Consider the following 17,221-nt stretch of genomic DNA (forward strand, 5'->3'; position numbering starts at 1 on the left):
ATTCACCTCAGCCACTGTGACTGTTGTTTTCATTTTTATAATGAACTCTAATTTCCTATAGGACAAGGACTGTATTTCCTAATAGCTGCCAGGAGAATAACTTCATCTTTTTCATCCAGTCATATACATTTCAGTCTTACATTAATATTTTCTTCTTCCTCAAGAGAGCTTTGAGAAATTGCCAAAAATCCATCTAAATGCTTTGGGTTTACTTCCACAGTCCCAGTTTTATTTGAAAACAATATTAAATCTGGAGGGAAAGAAATAACTGGAGGTCCATAGTTTGCATGATAAGTTATCTCTGGCCTACTTTATCCTACGCATCTTTGTGACAAGAACAGATATAAAAGCTCTTTGCAGTCCTTAATCAAAACATACTATTACTGAGATAACCAGAAGGCAAAAGAATAAGCCAAGTCACTAGGGCTCAGAAACAGAGACGGCTGCATGAAATCAAGGGTACATTTTAATCACTAGAATTCACTGACAGAGTTGTAAGTCAATTATAAAATCAAAGCCATGTTACCTTGCTATATATTAATATAAGCATGCAGAATACATATGTAGTAATTTAATAATCATAAATTTATATGAAAAATTGATCCTTGAAATCAGAAACATTGTTTCTCAATTATTTTACTGGGTTATTAATTTATACAAACTACAAATACATATATGTTTCATTTCTATTGTTCTTCTTTGAGCCTCTACTAATGCCAGCTCACATCTAAACACAGTAAATCTTTCTTCACCCACATTCATTTAAAATGATACACACTTCTACTGTGCTATAGAATAGTAGAAATAAAAAAGTATCAAGTTCACTTCCATTCAAGAATAGCCAAGATCACTGTCTCAAAGATCAATAAATAACAGGATACTGCTAACACCGAACATCAAGAAAGATAGTTAAAACCATTACAAATCCATATCTCTCAGCAACTTAACAATCTATAGGTTCAGTCAATTTAAAAGATCCAGGAACAGGGGTTTAGTGGATTAGTAACAACAGACCATTAATCTCTGCAGCCTCAATTTTAATCCAGCAATGACCAAAGTGATTGAAAATCATTCTGACCACATGACTAGTAAAGCTCCTACGCATGGTTCCCTCACATACCTGAATTGCAGCAGAGGTCACAGGATGTTTCTAATGGGACTATTTACCAAGAGACTTCTGCTTAATACTTAACTAAACCCAAGGCCCACATTTTTGGCAGAGTAATTCCACTGCACACTGCTCTGTGGACTAAGAGCTGATTTGAAGATTTTATTTTCCACTTTATTTCAGCCTCTAGTAGCAAAGTTTGCTTTTTGTTTCCTGGCAAAATATCCAAAGAAAACTTGTGTAAAACAAATACTTTTTGTTTCTACATAAGATTTTAAATAAACGTGTAGGAATTGATGACTGTCATTCCAAGCAAATGCCAGGAGATTATTTCTGTGCAGTTTATATAATACAAGTGAATGTTATATCCAAAACACTTAGAAGTTTTAAAAATAATGCAATAGTATTATGTCATATACTCTGTTTTTATCCATAAGAACGCTCTATTTCAAAGATTTAAAGTTCTGGAGTATTCATTGACTAGAATCAATTCTAGAATCAATTCTTAGGTGCCCAGTACTATGATGATGTGATTAAGACACGCTTCATCATTTGGTCCTCCACAACAGTTATCACTATATACATCAGTAAAGAAGCCATTGAAAGGGAGACATTTCAAAAAGGATTTCAATTCAACTGTTATTTGCTGTGGTCTGAAATCTGAGTCACAGGTTCCTTCTCAGGAGTACTGAAAGGAAGATGCTGACTACCTTGTCAGATGTGCTCTTCTATTGTATTATTGCAAAGTAAATCAGTATTTAAAAACATAAACCACAATAGACACAGAAGGTGCCAGTACATAAAGAATCAAAATGGGAGAGTTACGAGCAGGAGTTGTGGGAGCTACTTGCTGCTGTTTGTGAGGCATCAAGTTGAGCCAAAGCAGGACAGTGGCTGGAGGAGGGAAAGGAGAAAGGTTGCAGGCTCTGTGCCCTTTGGTAGATCTAGCCCCAATACATAAATATGTTGTAAATGTATTGTAGAGCTTGTCCAGCCATTTTTATAAATAACGCAGTACTTATGTAAACTTTCTTGACCATAGTAGAAATTTATTCATAGTACCGTATATTATATGAAGCCTTATCGCATTTAAAATGTCAGGAATTTTTCTACTGATACATACTTAATATGCTACCACCTTCTCTCAGCTGCAGAGAGGATGTGTTTGGCTTGTTTTGGTCCCAGAAAAAGGAATAGACAGAACCTCAAGTATTTGTATGTATCCCCCACAAGAAGTTTCCTATATCGGTCTGACTAAACTCTGCTTGTGCAAATCGTCCCTGACCAGTCACCTGTGCAGCCCCACAGCCCAGGTCTGGACACACGGGGTCCTCTTTGTATCAGGACTCAAGGCCTGATCAAAATAAAATTCAAATTTGGGCTGGGAAAAAATGGTTTATGAGAAGCCCACACGGCAAAAGCATCGTGTATTATTGCTCATCTTTTGTTATTTCACTTCCTAGCTTTTTGGTTTTGTTTACCATAGCACAGGGGAAAGTTGTTTACTATTGTGAGAAATGGTGTCTGTTTCATTCAGGGCATCCATAAAGCAAGAATTAACAAACTATAATCCAGATTATTTTAATTCTGATTGTACAGTTTCTCTTGTGACGTTAGTCATACCAGAAAAGTCTGTATCTTCACTTTACCACACAAAGAACTGACACAATTTTACCTGGATAAAAAACTGTTTTCTACACAACTGTGTAATTTAATCAGGAATTATGAGAACTTCTGCTCATCTTAGCTGGGCTTTTCCAAAGCTTTTGTATTATTCATGCAGTATACCACTGCCCCTCCTTGCTTCAGTAAAGCACTTAAGCACATCCTTAATATAAGTTGTTTTATACAATGACTTATTAAGACTTATATACAGCAAAACACTTAAGCATGTCTTTCAAGTTTTGCATTTTGCTGAATCTGCGTATTAATGTATCACAATAAAACCTAGAGAGAATGACTAAGTTTTTAGTTCACAAGTATGAAAACATACTTAAGTTACCTAACAAAAATAAATCATATTATTTATTACTCTGTTTTGCATCCTGTTCCACGGTGAGCTAAATACCTGTGACTCTAGAGCAAAGGCACAATTACAGACTGGCAAAGATGAATTGTTAACAACTTGGAGAGAGTGCCATGGGGGCTACTGAAGATAAAAATTATGCATCTGCAGATAACTTTAAATCCCACTTGCAATTATTAACTGCCACATAGTACCCTCAGGATCATCTGAGCAAACAAGAGGAGACTGTGGAGTCCTTGCAGATTACTTTGTTTTCCAGCAGGCATGCAAACATACTCTAACAATAACAAACTGCTTATAAATATAAATGTGAACAAAACCAAAAAAGCAAACGGTAAATGCACTGGAAAATAAAAAGTGGGAGTTAGAGACATCATGGGCAAAATGCCCTGGGGTGAGGATTTCACCCCCCAAAATCAATTCACAGACTATCCAACAACAGCATCAGTACGTAAAGGAACCTGTTGTTCTGATACTGCTGAGAGAATAGATTTCAAAGACAAAATTTAGGGCCAAAACCTCTGGTGCCCTTAACTTTCTGTTGTCACCGACATCCACGCCAAGTGGATGTGAAACATGAGGCAAGCGAAGTCCTGCACTTTGAGGAACCTATTTGTTACTCGTAGTCACAAAAAAGCCATAAAGAAGCCAACTGAATGAAAGTTAATAATTTTAGCAGAATTTAAACAACACACTTTAATGGAGAATCCTTGCATCAGTCTAAATTTTACCTTAAAAAAAATTTACCTGGAAAAAAAGTCAAACTCTAACTGATGTAATTCTTAAATATATCATAACTATATCCCATGGTAACTTTACTGCTATTACTATGAAGAGGAAAAATACCTTGTAGTACCCAGGCAGAGAGAGAAGGAGGGACCCGGCCTCGGAGAGGACACATCAAGCCCCATTCTGTGACCCTTCGCTCCCAGGGAAGCCACACAAGTTTAAACACTGGGGATGAATCTCGGTGAAGCAAACTGCATGAAGTCAAGAGGCAAGGGAGCGGAAATGACCTTGAACTCGCTGCTCAGCTGGGCTTCAAGTTCTAGAGGTTTAAAAATGGTAGTTTTCTGTTTCTTGGGGCCAGACTGCCAGGTTTCATCATCCACTGAATGTGAGTGTGCCCAGCTGCAGCCATCCCCCCTCCAGACAGAAACCAGAAGGCAGCACTAGCACAGGGCTCGTAGAAACCCCTTTCAGGAGGAAGTTTCTAGCGGTTTGCTAGAGCGGTCACCTTCCAGCGGGAAAGTCTCCCACCATGAGGAGCAGGTGCAGGGAGAGCCATGCAGGTCAGCCACCCTCCTGCCATCGCCGGGGACATCTGTGGTGAGGAAACATGTCCTTAGCGGAGAGGCAGGTCCATGGTCAGGGTGGTTAATCCAGTCAGCGAGGTGAGGTGAGGAGCAGCAGGCAGAAGGATGAGGGCTGGTGAGGAGCCGAGGCTTAAAGCAGCTCAGAGCTGCTGAAGCGCCAGACATGGCTGCTCACAGTTGTCCCCACAGCCCGACCCAAGGCTACTCTGCTGTGCAGGATCAGAGCTGACATGGATGAAGCAGCTGGACCCCTGGGGTGGGCGACAAGGCGCCTGTGGTCCCGTCCCAGGGGCTGTCACTGCCTTCCCGCCTAAACCTGGTGCCATGGAGCCCTCCTGCTCCCCCAGTTCGGCGAGGTGGTTCACTGCTCAGCGGGGAGATTCAGTGTCATAGTCCCACCAGAAAGAAGGTGCAAGAGTAATCCTAGCGCTGCAAGGCAGAAATGAGAGTGAAAATGGACTGTAACTACTTAAATTGCTGCTGAGTGAGCTTTCACATGACATTTTACCTCAGTTTCTCCAGCTGTGAAAGTGTGGCAATCACTACATGCTCCCTGCAAACTGCTCCGAGATCCGCCACCAAAATTTTTTTCCCCCTGTTTTGACTGAAATATAATGCAAAGCTCTTCTCATTCATACCTTTCATTCTTAGAAAAATTCAGACTGCACACTGCCATTCAGAGAAATCTGTCAGTAGCTGTTCACACCCTCAATCAAACACCTTTTCTTTCCAGCAGCATCAGCCTTTCCATGACTGCAGCTTCCCACATGGGAAATAACACATTTTGCCAGCAAAAGGTATGGCTTTCCACCTATGTATGAGCAAACAGCTCATTCTCCACAAAATTTCACTTTCGGGGACACTACTAATGTATCGTTATCCTCTTCGGCCAACATGCACAGATCTTCAGCAGCACCTTTTTCCTAAAGAGAGAAGCTTTCTTGTCTCTGCCATAATGACAAATGCCAATAGATGCTCTTTGTAGTAGCCCAGGTATGTCACCTTGCCAAACAAAGTTCAGCTGTGGCCGTGGCCACCGGTCCTGACCCGTTTCTTCAGCCACCCAAGCGCCATCTTACCAGCAGTACAGCTCTTGGGCAGGTTTGCCAGAGGACATGGTCATTGCAACATCACTTCAAACTGTGCAGTTTTCCACTGTCACACGTACCAAAATACCTTTTTCCATTATTCATTATTTTTTTATTTTAGTATTAATATGGCAAATTCTGTAGGATTCCTGCTGTGCTAGTCTTTCTGCTCATGGCAGAACAGAAACACTCCATTCTAAGGACTGTTCTTGAAGCAGAACAGAGCACTGTAATAGTTAGCAGTAGGAAATAAAGTAGAAACAACCCACAAAACTGACAAGATGATTTTTCCAAAACTATGTTTTCCCTCTAAATCTTTCTACTAAAACGCCACTTTGAAAAGCTAGAGATGTCAACACATTTAGAGGGGAAAAAAAGGATAACATTGCTTAGCTTCCTCCTCCCTGCATGTGCTTAGAAGCCACTTTGGACCAGTCAGTGAACAACTCTATCTGTTCCATACTTAAAAGCCAGGTGACAAACATCCAGTATTCTGAGCTTCATCAAGTAAAGCACTAATGATAAAGGGAGGAAGAAAGAATGCCAAAATGAACAGATAACATTATGGGTTTTATCTTATCTCTCATTATTTTAGTATCTTCTTTAAAAGTATATTCTAATTAGTTATTTGTGAATTACAGCTGCTGTGATATTTTTCTGGCAATAATATTACAAAATATAAATTGTGGGCATTTAATACTAGTTTTACTACAGAAATACAAGTGTTACAGATCCATGTATCTAAAACAGAAACATCTTCATGTGGAAAAATAGATCAAATGATTAAAGCATTTCTTCAGTTCCCGCCATTGCTTTCAGCATGCTGTGCATGTGGGACCTGATGACCTTCCATTTTTCAAGAACAATAAAAGAAAAAGGAAAATTAAATATTTTAGGGCTGTAATCCTGGATAGGCTGTACCTGGTACCCAACAGGAGCACAGAGACCTGCCATCTAAAGCTTTAAGTTTTCACAATTTGTGAGGCCTACATCTCATTAACACTAAAGCCATTTATAACGCCTTCAGAGTTCCAGCATCTTTTAAGGTGTGTGTAAACATAGGTTTCCTTATGCCTTCTTACTTCACCTGCCCATTGCTAAGCAGTGCATGAAAACATTTCCCATATTGACAAATACGAAGTTTACACTTATGGGCACCTGCGTGCCTATGAGGCACCCAGTACTTGCCTACCTCACCAGAAAGGCTACTGTACTGCACAGAACATAGGTCTAAAATGCTTCAGTCCTCAATTTTATGGCAATAATAACTCACAATTTTATCTTCAAGAAATTCCATGGAAAGGCCCTTAACAGCTTTTTTAACCATCCATGGTTAACCCAGGAATAAGATATTCTACTACTTTGAATTCAAGTGTAAACAGGCTGGGCTGTAAATTCTCCTAAATACCAGATTATGTATTTCCTATTTATTTACCATTAATGTTTCAACTTACCTATCACAATGGAAGCTTTTTTGCTGATAGTCTCCACTATATGAACAGGTACTTTTGCACTTTCTGATGGCATTACGATGGAAATGCAGGCACACTATATTGTGTTCCCTCTAAACAAGTCATTTAAAATTTCCAGTTCCTTCCAACATGAAGTATAGTTAAGATAAAAACAAGATAGGAGCAAAATATCATTTATCGCAGTATGTCAGTGTTGTCTGTAACTAACTGTCATCTAGTTTTGTCTGCTGCTTGTGCTGGTAATGAGATAATGATAAAACAGCTTTATATAGTCTTCTATTAACAGACCAGATGGGCCAATCATCTACTTCAGTCTTTGTCATGTTAAGTTCTGCCACAAACAATCAGTATGGATGAAAACAGCAGCTCTCTTCTCAGCTAAATTACAAGCTTTCACCCAAGTAAGAAAGCGATACTTTGACCAACAGCAACAAATAAGCAAAACAGCCTTTTAGGTTAAGCGGGAGTTCCTCGTTCATTAGTATACAAGGAATATTCATAATGCAAATCGAAAGCCATTTCAGTTCTTTCTGAATTTAAAATCTAGCTGTCAAAACTTAAAACCTGAAACCTTTCCAAGAATATCAAGGGTAAAACTTCTCTGTAACATCAGTTGTATCTTAAAGATTTAAAGAATACCCTTAAATTGAGAGTGCTCATTTGAGTAGGGATTTTATTCCTGTTTTTATAATAATAATTTTGTCTTGGGATGCTTGGTATCTAGTTAGTTGCATTAACAATGAGGCAACACAATAGGGTGAAGAGGTCCCTTCAAAAACTGGGTATCTTCATCACTGAGATTTGGAAAAGAAGCAGTTACCACTTTCTTTCTGTCAGTTTATTAGATGGAAAATAGCTCAGCATAAGATGTGCTAAAGTATTCATAAATGTTCCCTTCTACTACCTTTACATAAGCTAAAAATATATGTGTGTTGTTTTGGCACTTTAGCGCCTATCTGGTCACACTTTAGCTGTAAAACTAACAATAAAAATAGAATACTGAAAAATACAGGACACACACACACAAAAGTAAAGCACACATTTATAGGAGACTACAAGGCTATTTCCATAGAATTTTAAAGCAGAAACATCTTCACACCTTTTGAAAAGGCAGCACCATCTCTGAAGTGAGAAAGCATTCAAGTGCTAAGGAACTGAGAGTCTTTGGAGCCAACATATGGGCTCCATCCTGTATTTGAATGTGAGCAGGAGGACTGAATCCACGTGGATTTGCAGCAACATCAACAAACTCCATGCAGGCATGACGGTTTGCCCACACACATGAAGCTGTGGATATGGGACAAAGCAGAAAAGAATACTGTAGTGGATTGGATGCCAAAAGCTCTTAGTTACCAAGATGCACCAGGCTGCATGCTATACCCTCCTATATGCCTAACAATTACTTTCAGATATATATATATATATATATCTGTCTTTGCTATGAATAATTCCTTCCTGATATTACATTTCTTACTTAACAAAACTACCAGAAAAAGCTATTTCTGTGAAACTATTCAAGAAAATTTAACTTGGCGTCAACGTTTTTGTCCAAACACAATGAACCATTCCCTGTTAGTTACTGATGGACATTAGAGCCTTGATACTCTTCTCTTCAACAAGACTATTTTAGCTCGGATTCCCTCAGGTTGTACAATGCTAAGAGAAGGAGCTATCAGACCTTACAGACCATCATTCAGCAGATAATTCAAGCCCTGGCATAATTTAGAGTTCCTATAGGACAACTCTGTGTTATGCCAGGTAATAAGAGCTCAGAGACCACAGAAGCAGCAAGACAGAAAATTGAATGTGGGAAAGAAAAAGAACACAGCACCCTCAGCCCTCAGTGCCTCGAGATGCTACATCATATGTTCAATAGACAGTGGAATTCCTCAATACACAGGATGTTTTTTATACCATCTTAGTTGCTCACAATACATGATTTCTGACCCCTGTGTGCTGCCAAATAGGCTGAAGAATTTACATCATAAAAGGGACCTGCCCCTATGTGACTTGAGGACGACACCAAAGGATTAACATACTTCCAAATAATAAGAGAGCTGTAGGGCTTGCATGGATTTCATCCATATTAGTTCCCACAAGCCAAAACAATAAGAGGTAATACATCAATTCATAGGAAGCCACAAAGATGTGAAACATGCAGGTTCTATAGATCACTTTGTTGATGGATTAACAGAAAATGTACATAGAAACCTTCTTAATCAATGCCCACGACAGTAGCATTTCCTTATTTAAATGAAGTATCCTGCAAGGATTTGAAAACAGCATCCTCATTTGTTTCTTGAAATTGATTTTTAATAACTAGAATCACAAAAAATTGCTCCTGGTTTATACAAATGACTGTGCAAGCAAAGGTGGCAGCCATAATGGCATGAACAACATCCCACCTGAGAATGCTGATGCTAATTAGTCTTTGGTGGTATTCTTACTCAGGAAGGAAATTCTGGACATCATGCAAACACCACTTATCCTCCTCCTATATAAACAGTATAATCCCCATGCCATGATTATCTGCATCTTCAAAGGAACCACAACCAGAGAGGTCTTACTTCAGCATTCTGCCTACAGGACATCTTCACTTCCCCTACCCTGTGCTCCTTCTGTGCTGCAATATCATTAAAAGGAACAAAAACTCAAAAGTCATAATACAAATCATGACTATTTTTCCTCAGGGACTACAACTCAAAGGCATAAATATGCATCATGACTTAGAAGGAAAGACAGGGCTGTAATTTCTTTCTAAAGGTTAGAAATTGGTTTTGTGGTCCTTCAGTCTTTTATTTCTTATTTGCATCTGCACAAAGAAACTAGATTCTACTTTCAAATAAGCATTTTCAAGTAGCAAAAGCCTTAATTCAGTATGTCAAGAAAAAACCAACATTGGTTTTACAAAGTTTACAGATATATTATTTCCCAAACATAAGGGCCAGTAACTGAAAAAATATATACTCCTAAATCTCAGTATCATTTCTTCCAAATCAAGCAATCTACCATACATACAGGTAACTGACTGATAAAAAATGTTAGGTATAAAATATTTTAAAAATGTATATGCCTCTTTTTAATAGATGCAATTACTTTCCATGTATTAAGTGTCACAAAAATTCGTGCAAGAGAAACCAAAAAGCCAATTGTATAACTTCATTATTTATTTTAATTAAGAAACACAGCATAAGTGCTACATTCAGCATAATTTATATTTAAACATCATGTAAATACATAGCAAAAGACAATGTGACATAACATTGAACTTGTGTTTAATAAATAAGTTTACTAATAATGATAAGCTAATGTAATAGTTCAGTGACTGACATCATCCCTTTGAACAGCAGCACTTAATAAGCCCTAATCCAAATAACCACTGGAATTAGTAGGAAGGCCATCCCAGGTTTAAATAGACACTGAATCAAGCGTTTGCTAATGTTCAGGAAAGATCCATGCACAGAAGACCAGTCGTGTACCTTCACTGCTGAAAGAACCGATTTAATAAGATAGAAAAAAAATATGCTACCACTGCATTCCTTAATTGGCATCCCTGTTATTGCAGCAGTGTGCTCAACTAGTGGGTTTTTAAAGTAACATGTTGAATGAATGACCAGTGCTGAAGTGCTAAAAATACCCAGTTCCTGGAATCCAGTGTTGAGGCAAACCTTAGCAGGCTTCATTACACCTTCTCTTACTTCCACTGTTAGCCAAACATCCCAGCTACATTATATGCTACACAACATAGTGTAAAGAGGATGGCAGGGGAAAGATACAAAGCATTACTGCCAGTCAGATATCTACAGATCTTGATCCTTTTTACCAAGATGACAAATACTAAGGATTCCTGAAAAAATAAAATCCTTAGGAATAAAAAAAAAAAAAAAAAAAAAAAGCTAAATGCATGCACACATCGTCTGTGTGGTTAAAATCAATCATTTGAAACCACAGCTTTAACCATGCAGCAAAAGCATCCCATCATTCACTTTTTCACTTCATTGCCCCCCCTCTCCAAAACAAAAAAGTAAAAAAGAAAACAGATGCGGATATCAGGGCAGATATCAGTCTGTTCTTAGTGTTAGAGGGAGATGGAGAGCTGCTGCAGAACTGATCCCACTATCCATTTCAGAAGCCTGGGTTCCCACATCTGAAGATGAGGAAAAGAGGGGGAAGATTAGGAAACACTGGCAGCTAAATGCGTGCCATAAGGACCTGCACAGACCGGGACAGCTTCTTTCTGTCTCAGGATATTACTGTCAGAATGGCCAAGAAAGCGACGAGCTTCATTTTTCCATTCTCACAGTGGTACCTGAAGAAGTGCCTAATTTGAAGAGAACTGGACAGGTGACATATCACGCTGAGCTAAATAGATAAGTGTGAGATTTAAATGACAAGAGGCAGCAGGTTTTGCTGTTCTAAAGAGTGAGAGAGTGAATTATTCTGTTAGTACCAATGGGCACAAGTGGAAGGTCAGCCTGGGGTGCTGCCAGTGTCACCCAGGTGCCTGGTGGCAGACGGTGTCAGTGCATAGGGATAAAAGAAGGGCTGAGGTACCTCATAGGCCGACAGCAATGCTATTTGCTCAGGAATAAAAAAGTTTTGGGGTAGGTGCAGGCAATACAAATGAACATAAATGCTGCCACCCCAAATGTGAGTGTGTCACCAGTCCAAGGGCTGTAAGGGTGATCAGTCAGGAGGTGCTGCAGAAAGCACAGTGGGGACAGGCACTGCCAGAGTGAGCTGCTGCAGGGGCTGGGGGCTGCGAGCTGGCCCAGGCCAGCCTCTCCAGCATCTCAAGGGAGCTTTGGAGCTCCATCTCCCTAAGCACCTCTAGGCTGGACACCGAGATGTCTACCAGGACTCCCTGCCTCTCCCCTGCAGTGCCTCCCCTGTGCTGCTGGCGTTCCCATTTCCAGACTTACGCAATGACTTGAGGGCAGAAGCTGCCTGCAGAGAAGTGGAACAGCAGGAGATACAGGCAGCCTGGATCCCCACAGGGCTTCCTGAGGTGTCCCAACCTAGAGAACTGGCCACCTCCCCACTCCTGCCTCCTGCAACATCATTATTCCAGCATGACTGACATGACAAATTAACGAGGCAGCCAGGCCTTTTGCAGTAGAAGGGAGTGTTTTCCCCAAGAATAAATTGTTCCAATCCTTTACGCTAGACACCCGGCCGTGCCTATTCATTAATTGGACAAGCTCTAGTGACAACTGAAATTACCCGACTTCTGCATACTGGAGGGGAGAGAGATCTTTGCAAGCCTAAAATGAGAAGCTTAAAGCTCGAACCTAGCAGTTCTTTGGATGGGGCTATATTTTTTTAATGCTTATTTTCAGAGCACAGCCACACTAAAGCTCCATTTAAAAGCAGAAGCATGTTCTTCAGTGTCTTTCCTTCCTTTGCAGACCCTGAATTGTAGCACCAAAACATGACAACTCCACCAATCAACTACGAACCTTTTAAGATCCATGGATTAGCTGAGTTTAAGAACTTCAGGAGCTATGAAATTCTGGGATTACTGAAATGTTGAGATTAATTATCACAATCAGGTACATTAGGAATTATAAGCATGTGCTTAATCAGTACACTGTGGTTATTTATTGCAACCAATGTATCATAATTACTACACAGGCATTGGAATTAAGGGGGGGACTGATAGTTGTTGATTTCTGTCACGACCCACTGACAATACATCCTTCACGTATTTTTCAGCTACTGTTTTGATTTGTGTTTAACTGTACCTCCTGTTCCTTGCTGCGGGGAAGCCTGAGAACTCTGTATGGTATTTTTCCCCCCTGCCCCCCCTCGCCCTTTCTGTGCTAGCTGCGTACCTGAAATGCAGACGATGAAATTCGCTTGCAGAAGAAAAAGCACCTCCCAAACAATTTCCATCCTCCGATTCTCATGCCAAGTGCATCCCTCGGCGAAAAAAAATAACAAAGATCAATATCGCACTTTGAACGATCCCAGTAAATTTCCTTTCGGACTTGCAGACTGTATTCCCCAGATGTGCTGACAACACATGTCCGAGCTCCCTGCGTGGCTCAAGCGATATCCCTTTCCTTCCTTCGCCCTCCAAAAAAGACCACGAAGCCAACTGCCAGCACCGGGCTCTTCCTCCACGAGTGAGAAAAAAATCCACCAGATTTCCCAACAAGACATAAGACAACAAACCCCAACCGATCCGGTCCGGAGAGTCTCTATTCCAGGGTGGCCAGGTGCAAGTTAACCCCAAACTCTGCACGTCTCAGCGGGGCAGTGCCAGCATGCCGGGGGGAGGGGAGGGGGTTTCCTCTCCTGCTGCTACAAAATGAGCGGAAAGAGATTAATACCCGCTGCAACGCATCCGCTCCCACCCCCCATCCTCCGTCCCCCCCGTTTCCCCGCATGGTACCGCACCTCCACGGCGCGGAGCACGTAGCAGCCGCCTCTCCCCAGCCCTGCCGGGGTGTCTGCAGTCCCCGGCGAGCCCCGGCGCTTTCCGCCAGCCGACTGCAGGGGTCGGTCTTGCCCCGCACACGGAGCTGCCCTTCCCCGGCCGGGATGGCCCCGGCGCCGCGACCACCCCGCCGGCACCGGAGCTCAGCGGCACGAAACCGCCCCGGGCGGGGGCGGAGGGTTGTATTACATGGGTGGTCGTCCCCGTCTTCCCCCCACTCCAAATCTGGATTGCAGAAGCCGAGAATCTGCAAGCAGCGGGGCTTTGGCGTGCATCGCCGGCCGGGCTTCGCTGAGAATGTCAATATTTTAAAACTTATTTAAACAAGAAGGAAAAGAAAACACAAAGCGAAACTTCTCGCGGATTTGGTGGTAGGAAGGGCAATAAGAGGATGCAGCGAAGAGTTACCGAAGTACTTGCACTGCAATGCACTGCAATTGCGTTCCCCAATCCACAATACTTCTGCATAGATTTCACCCCCCCTCCCCGAAAAAAAAAAAAGAAAAAGGAAAAAAACAGTGGCAGTTTTGGGGCAATCTCTTACTTACCCTCAAATCCTCCTGCTTTTTATTTTTTTTTCAGCTCATCGGATTTGCCACTTCTGCCTGCAGTCCCAAAAACAAATCGAGGTCAAGCTCCGAGCCGCTTGCTGCAGCCACCTCCCACCCCCTTTAGCTGTAAGGAGGTACCATAGCTCGCTGGATTTTCCCCTTCCTTCCCTCTACTCCGCCTATTTCGCCGTTTCCCCGAGCGGCGGACCGTGCTGCGGGGAGCCGCGGGCCGGCGGGCGGCAGCGCCGGGCACGGCGGGGGCTCGGCGGGGCTGGGTCGGCGCGGCGCGGCGGCGCGCACGGGCGCGGGCCGGCGGGCGAGCGCTCCGCCGCGGAGGCGGTGCCTGGGCGGGCGGCGGGGCCGCACCGCGCCTGGGGGGTCTGCGGCTGGGACCGGGCCGGCGGGAGCCGGAGGAGGGTGGGAAAGCAAAAAACATTTAAAAAAATCTTCCCTCTCGGCTGTCTTTCTTCTCAGGCACATTCCAGAAGGTGCCGCTCACTTTGTTTAAAATGTGGGTGCAATTTTATCTTTTTTTTTTTTTTCCCCCAGAAAAAAAAGAGGTGCACCTAGCGCGGGGATAGGTTGGGCTCCCTTCCTGCGGAAAGGGAAACTGGGCGCTCAAAGGCAGCGCTGGCAGAGCCGAGGGGCTGCGGGCTGGGGAGATGCACCGCGCCGGTAGGTGGGCAGGGGGCTGTCCCGGGCCGGAGCGCCCTGCGGGTGGCTCGGTCTGTCGTGAAAGAAGGGAGGGGACAGGGGCTTTGGGCTGCAAACGAAAATCCCGGCTCAGGGCAGGTGTGAAAAGGTGATGCTGCAACTGCTTCAGCTGCGGGTGCCTTCATTGATCACTGTAAGGCACAGGGAGGAGGGAGGGAGAGAGAGAGAGATGCTTTGGGTTTCAAACTGGTAGCCCAGCTCTTGGCAGGTATGCAGAGGTCATATTACAAATACTTCAGTGGGTGATGCATGCATAATAGATTCAACATAGGTGGGTTAATAAACAGTTTTCCGGCCCATAACATACTTGTAAAATGCACCTTTGTCTGGATTCTACCAGAATGAGGACTCCTGGATCTCTGAATGGGGAAGGAGAGGATCTATGAGAGAAGAAACCACAGCCTAGGTTGTTATTTTCATCGGCTCTGAGAAATGTGTAGGAGTCATAGGTTTCAAGTTATCCTGACGACGTGTAGTTGTAGTAGATCAGATTTCTTGAGTGCTTCAAAGCAACTGGATGGGATAAAATCACCAGTACGTGAAAGGAAGACTTGGACTGCAGGCACTTAGTAGTCAATATGATTCTTGTATTCATTTTGTTAGTTCTCAGAGTAGTGTGAGTGCTCTTTGCACTGCAGCAGTCTCTGCTGATGTTTGCTCCATCTCTCCTTGTCGGTTATAAAGAGAGCCAGGATTTTAACAAACTAATTGCCATCATCTGCCCAGTGACAACAGCGAGGCTGGACAGGAGGCACAGTCATTCATGGCTTTAGGGACAAATAACTTAAATTCCCATAATTTATGATGAATTTTCATTGAACAGTGAGACTGTGCAGCAAGAGGGATTTCTTTCCTTGATCGGGTTGCAGAATGCTGAGTGTTATTTGCATAAGTTTAGGCAATTGAGAATTATCCCTTTTGGGCAAAATGAAATACATAGGATTTAGGGAACTAAGGCAGCCTGAGAGTGAGCAGGCATTTATCAGCTGTGCCATTACACAGATATGCCTTTGGGCACTGAATGAGTTGTCCAGAAGCACCAAACTGGTATGGATTTTTAAAGAGGTTGAAATATGATTTGCATCTGGTTGCTGAAAAGTTAATGAAACAAGGGCTGCAAGGAGTCCTTCTGAATCATTCCTTTGAGATCATGTTGTCAAAGGAAGGCTCCAGTCAGCAGAAGAAACAATTATTATTGAATCTGGGACCCTGTTTGTTGAGTGTTCTGTGTTTTCAGAGTAATGCAAAGTAGTATATGCAATTATCTTCTTTATGCCTTTTTAAAATGCAGGTTAATAAATCCTACTCTGGTATTAAAACAGGCATGAGTGGCTTCCTCTCTCCGTAGTTTAGATGTATTCAAGCACGCTTTAGGAAATGTTCCGTGAATGTTTCCGTTGATGTTTACTAAACTCCTTTACTCAAACAGATAAACATTCATTTTCCAGAGTTTTGACTGTAAATTGTCTTTTGGAATTTCTCAACTAATTTCTTATGATAACATAACAAGCCAGGACATAGTAAACCTGCAGAGACCCTTATCTTTTATGCTCATATTTACACAGACATCCTTGTTCCTAAACCAGTCTCCTTGGAATTATGGCATTACATGTGGCGAAAATTAATGTCTCAAGCAAGTGAGATGACCTATTGTAAAAAGGTATGTTGTCCATTAAGCCAGCAAATAATTGATTCAGTGACAAGAGAAAATGTGAAATCCTAATGGGCAAGCCCATGTTTCATTCCTATTAATGCCAGTGGAACTTTAATGGCAGGAAAAAAATAGGCAGTTGGTGTTGGCTTCTAGCAGCCAAAACTCCAAAATACATTTGTTTTTGTGCATCTTTTTAGTGTGGTATGTTTGTTGTACTCATGCAAACTTTATATTTAATTCAGTGGCCTGTGATAAATAAGTAGCTTGTGACTCGGACTGAAAAGTCTATGAGGCATCAAAGGCAAACCAAGTTTTCTCCACCTGGAAAATACAATAGTGAGCTCAGAAAATACACATTTAAAAGAAAGCTAGATAAATAATAATGAGTTCATTCTGCTGTCATTTACTTGCAGTGGTATTATTCGATTGGCAGTGGCCTTAAGGCTTGGTTTTGAAGTCATTATGGCCATATTGGCTGTGCAGCTCCACGGGAAAGCTTAGTTCAATAAAGCTGAATAGATGTCAATATGGGCCTATTCCAAAGCCCACTGAAATCAATTGGAATATTTCTGCAGACTTCGATGCGTTTTGGATCAGGCTTTCACTGTAGAATTTGCACAGTATATTTGATCCCAAGGGAAGTGGTTTAATTTAGCAGGGTGTATTTGGGGTAGAAGCAGAACATAAGTCTCCTATGTACATTGGTGTAGATTTAAGTTCAAAACAGACAAAAATGCTGGTTGCAGCATCAATTTTTAGTTGTGTGAGTTTCCATTCAAAACTCCTTCTGTAACTCACTAAAATGAAGGAGTTTGATATTTGCTGCATGTATTTGAGGCCCATTCATATT

General features: G+C 41.9%; 1 protein-coding gene across 3 annotated transcripts in view; it reads right to left on the reverse strand.

The window, feature by feature from the left end:
* Positions 1 to 14,201, reverse strand: part of CA10 (carbonic anhydrase 10) — a 161,847-nt gene extending 147,646 nt beyond the window's left edge. Inside the window, exons 1-3 of one of the 3 annotated variants that reach the window (XM_082067049.1) lie at positions 14,142 to 14,201; positions 14,001 to 14,057; positions 12,845 to 13,316 (exon numbers count right to left, since the gene is read on the reverse strand). In XM_082067049.1, coding sequence (XP_081923175.1) covers positions 12,845 to 12,905 — 61 coding nt within the window. In that variant the 5' untranslated portion in view covers positions 12,906 to 13,316; positions 14,001 to 14,057; positions 14,142 to 14,201. Of the gene's footprint in view, positions 1 to 12,844; positions 13,317 to 13,412; positions 13,509 to 13,641; positions 13,731 to 14,000; positions 14,058 to 14,141 lie in introns of those variants that run through there. The other 2 variants (XM_082067051.1, XM_082067050.1) reach the window with 2 other exon arrangements.
* Positions 14,202 to 17,221: the final 3,020 nt, after the last annotated feature.

The sequence above is a fragment of the Streptopelia decaocto genome (genome assembly GCF_964273445.1).
Source record: "Streptopelia decaocto genome assembly, chromosome: 16".
Classification (NCBI taxonomy): Eukaryota; Metazoa; Chordata; class Aves; order Columbiformes; family Columbidae; genus Streptopelia; species Streptopelia decaocto.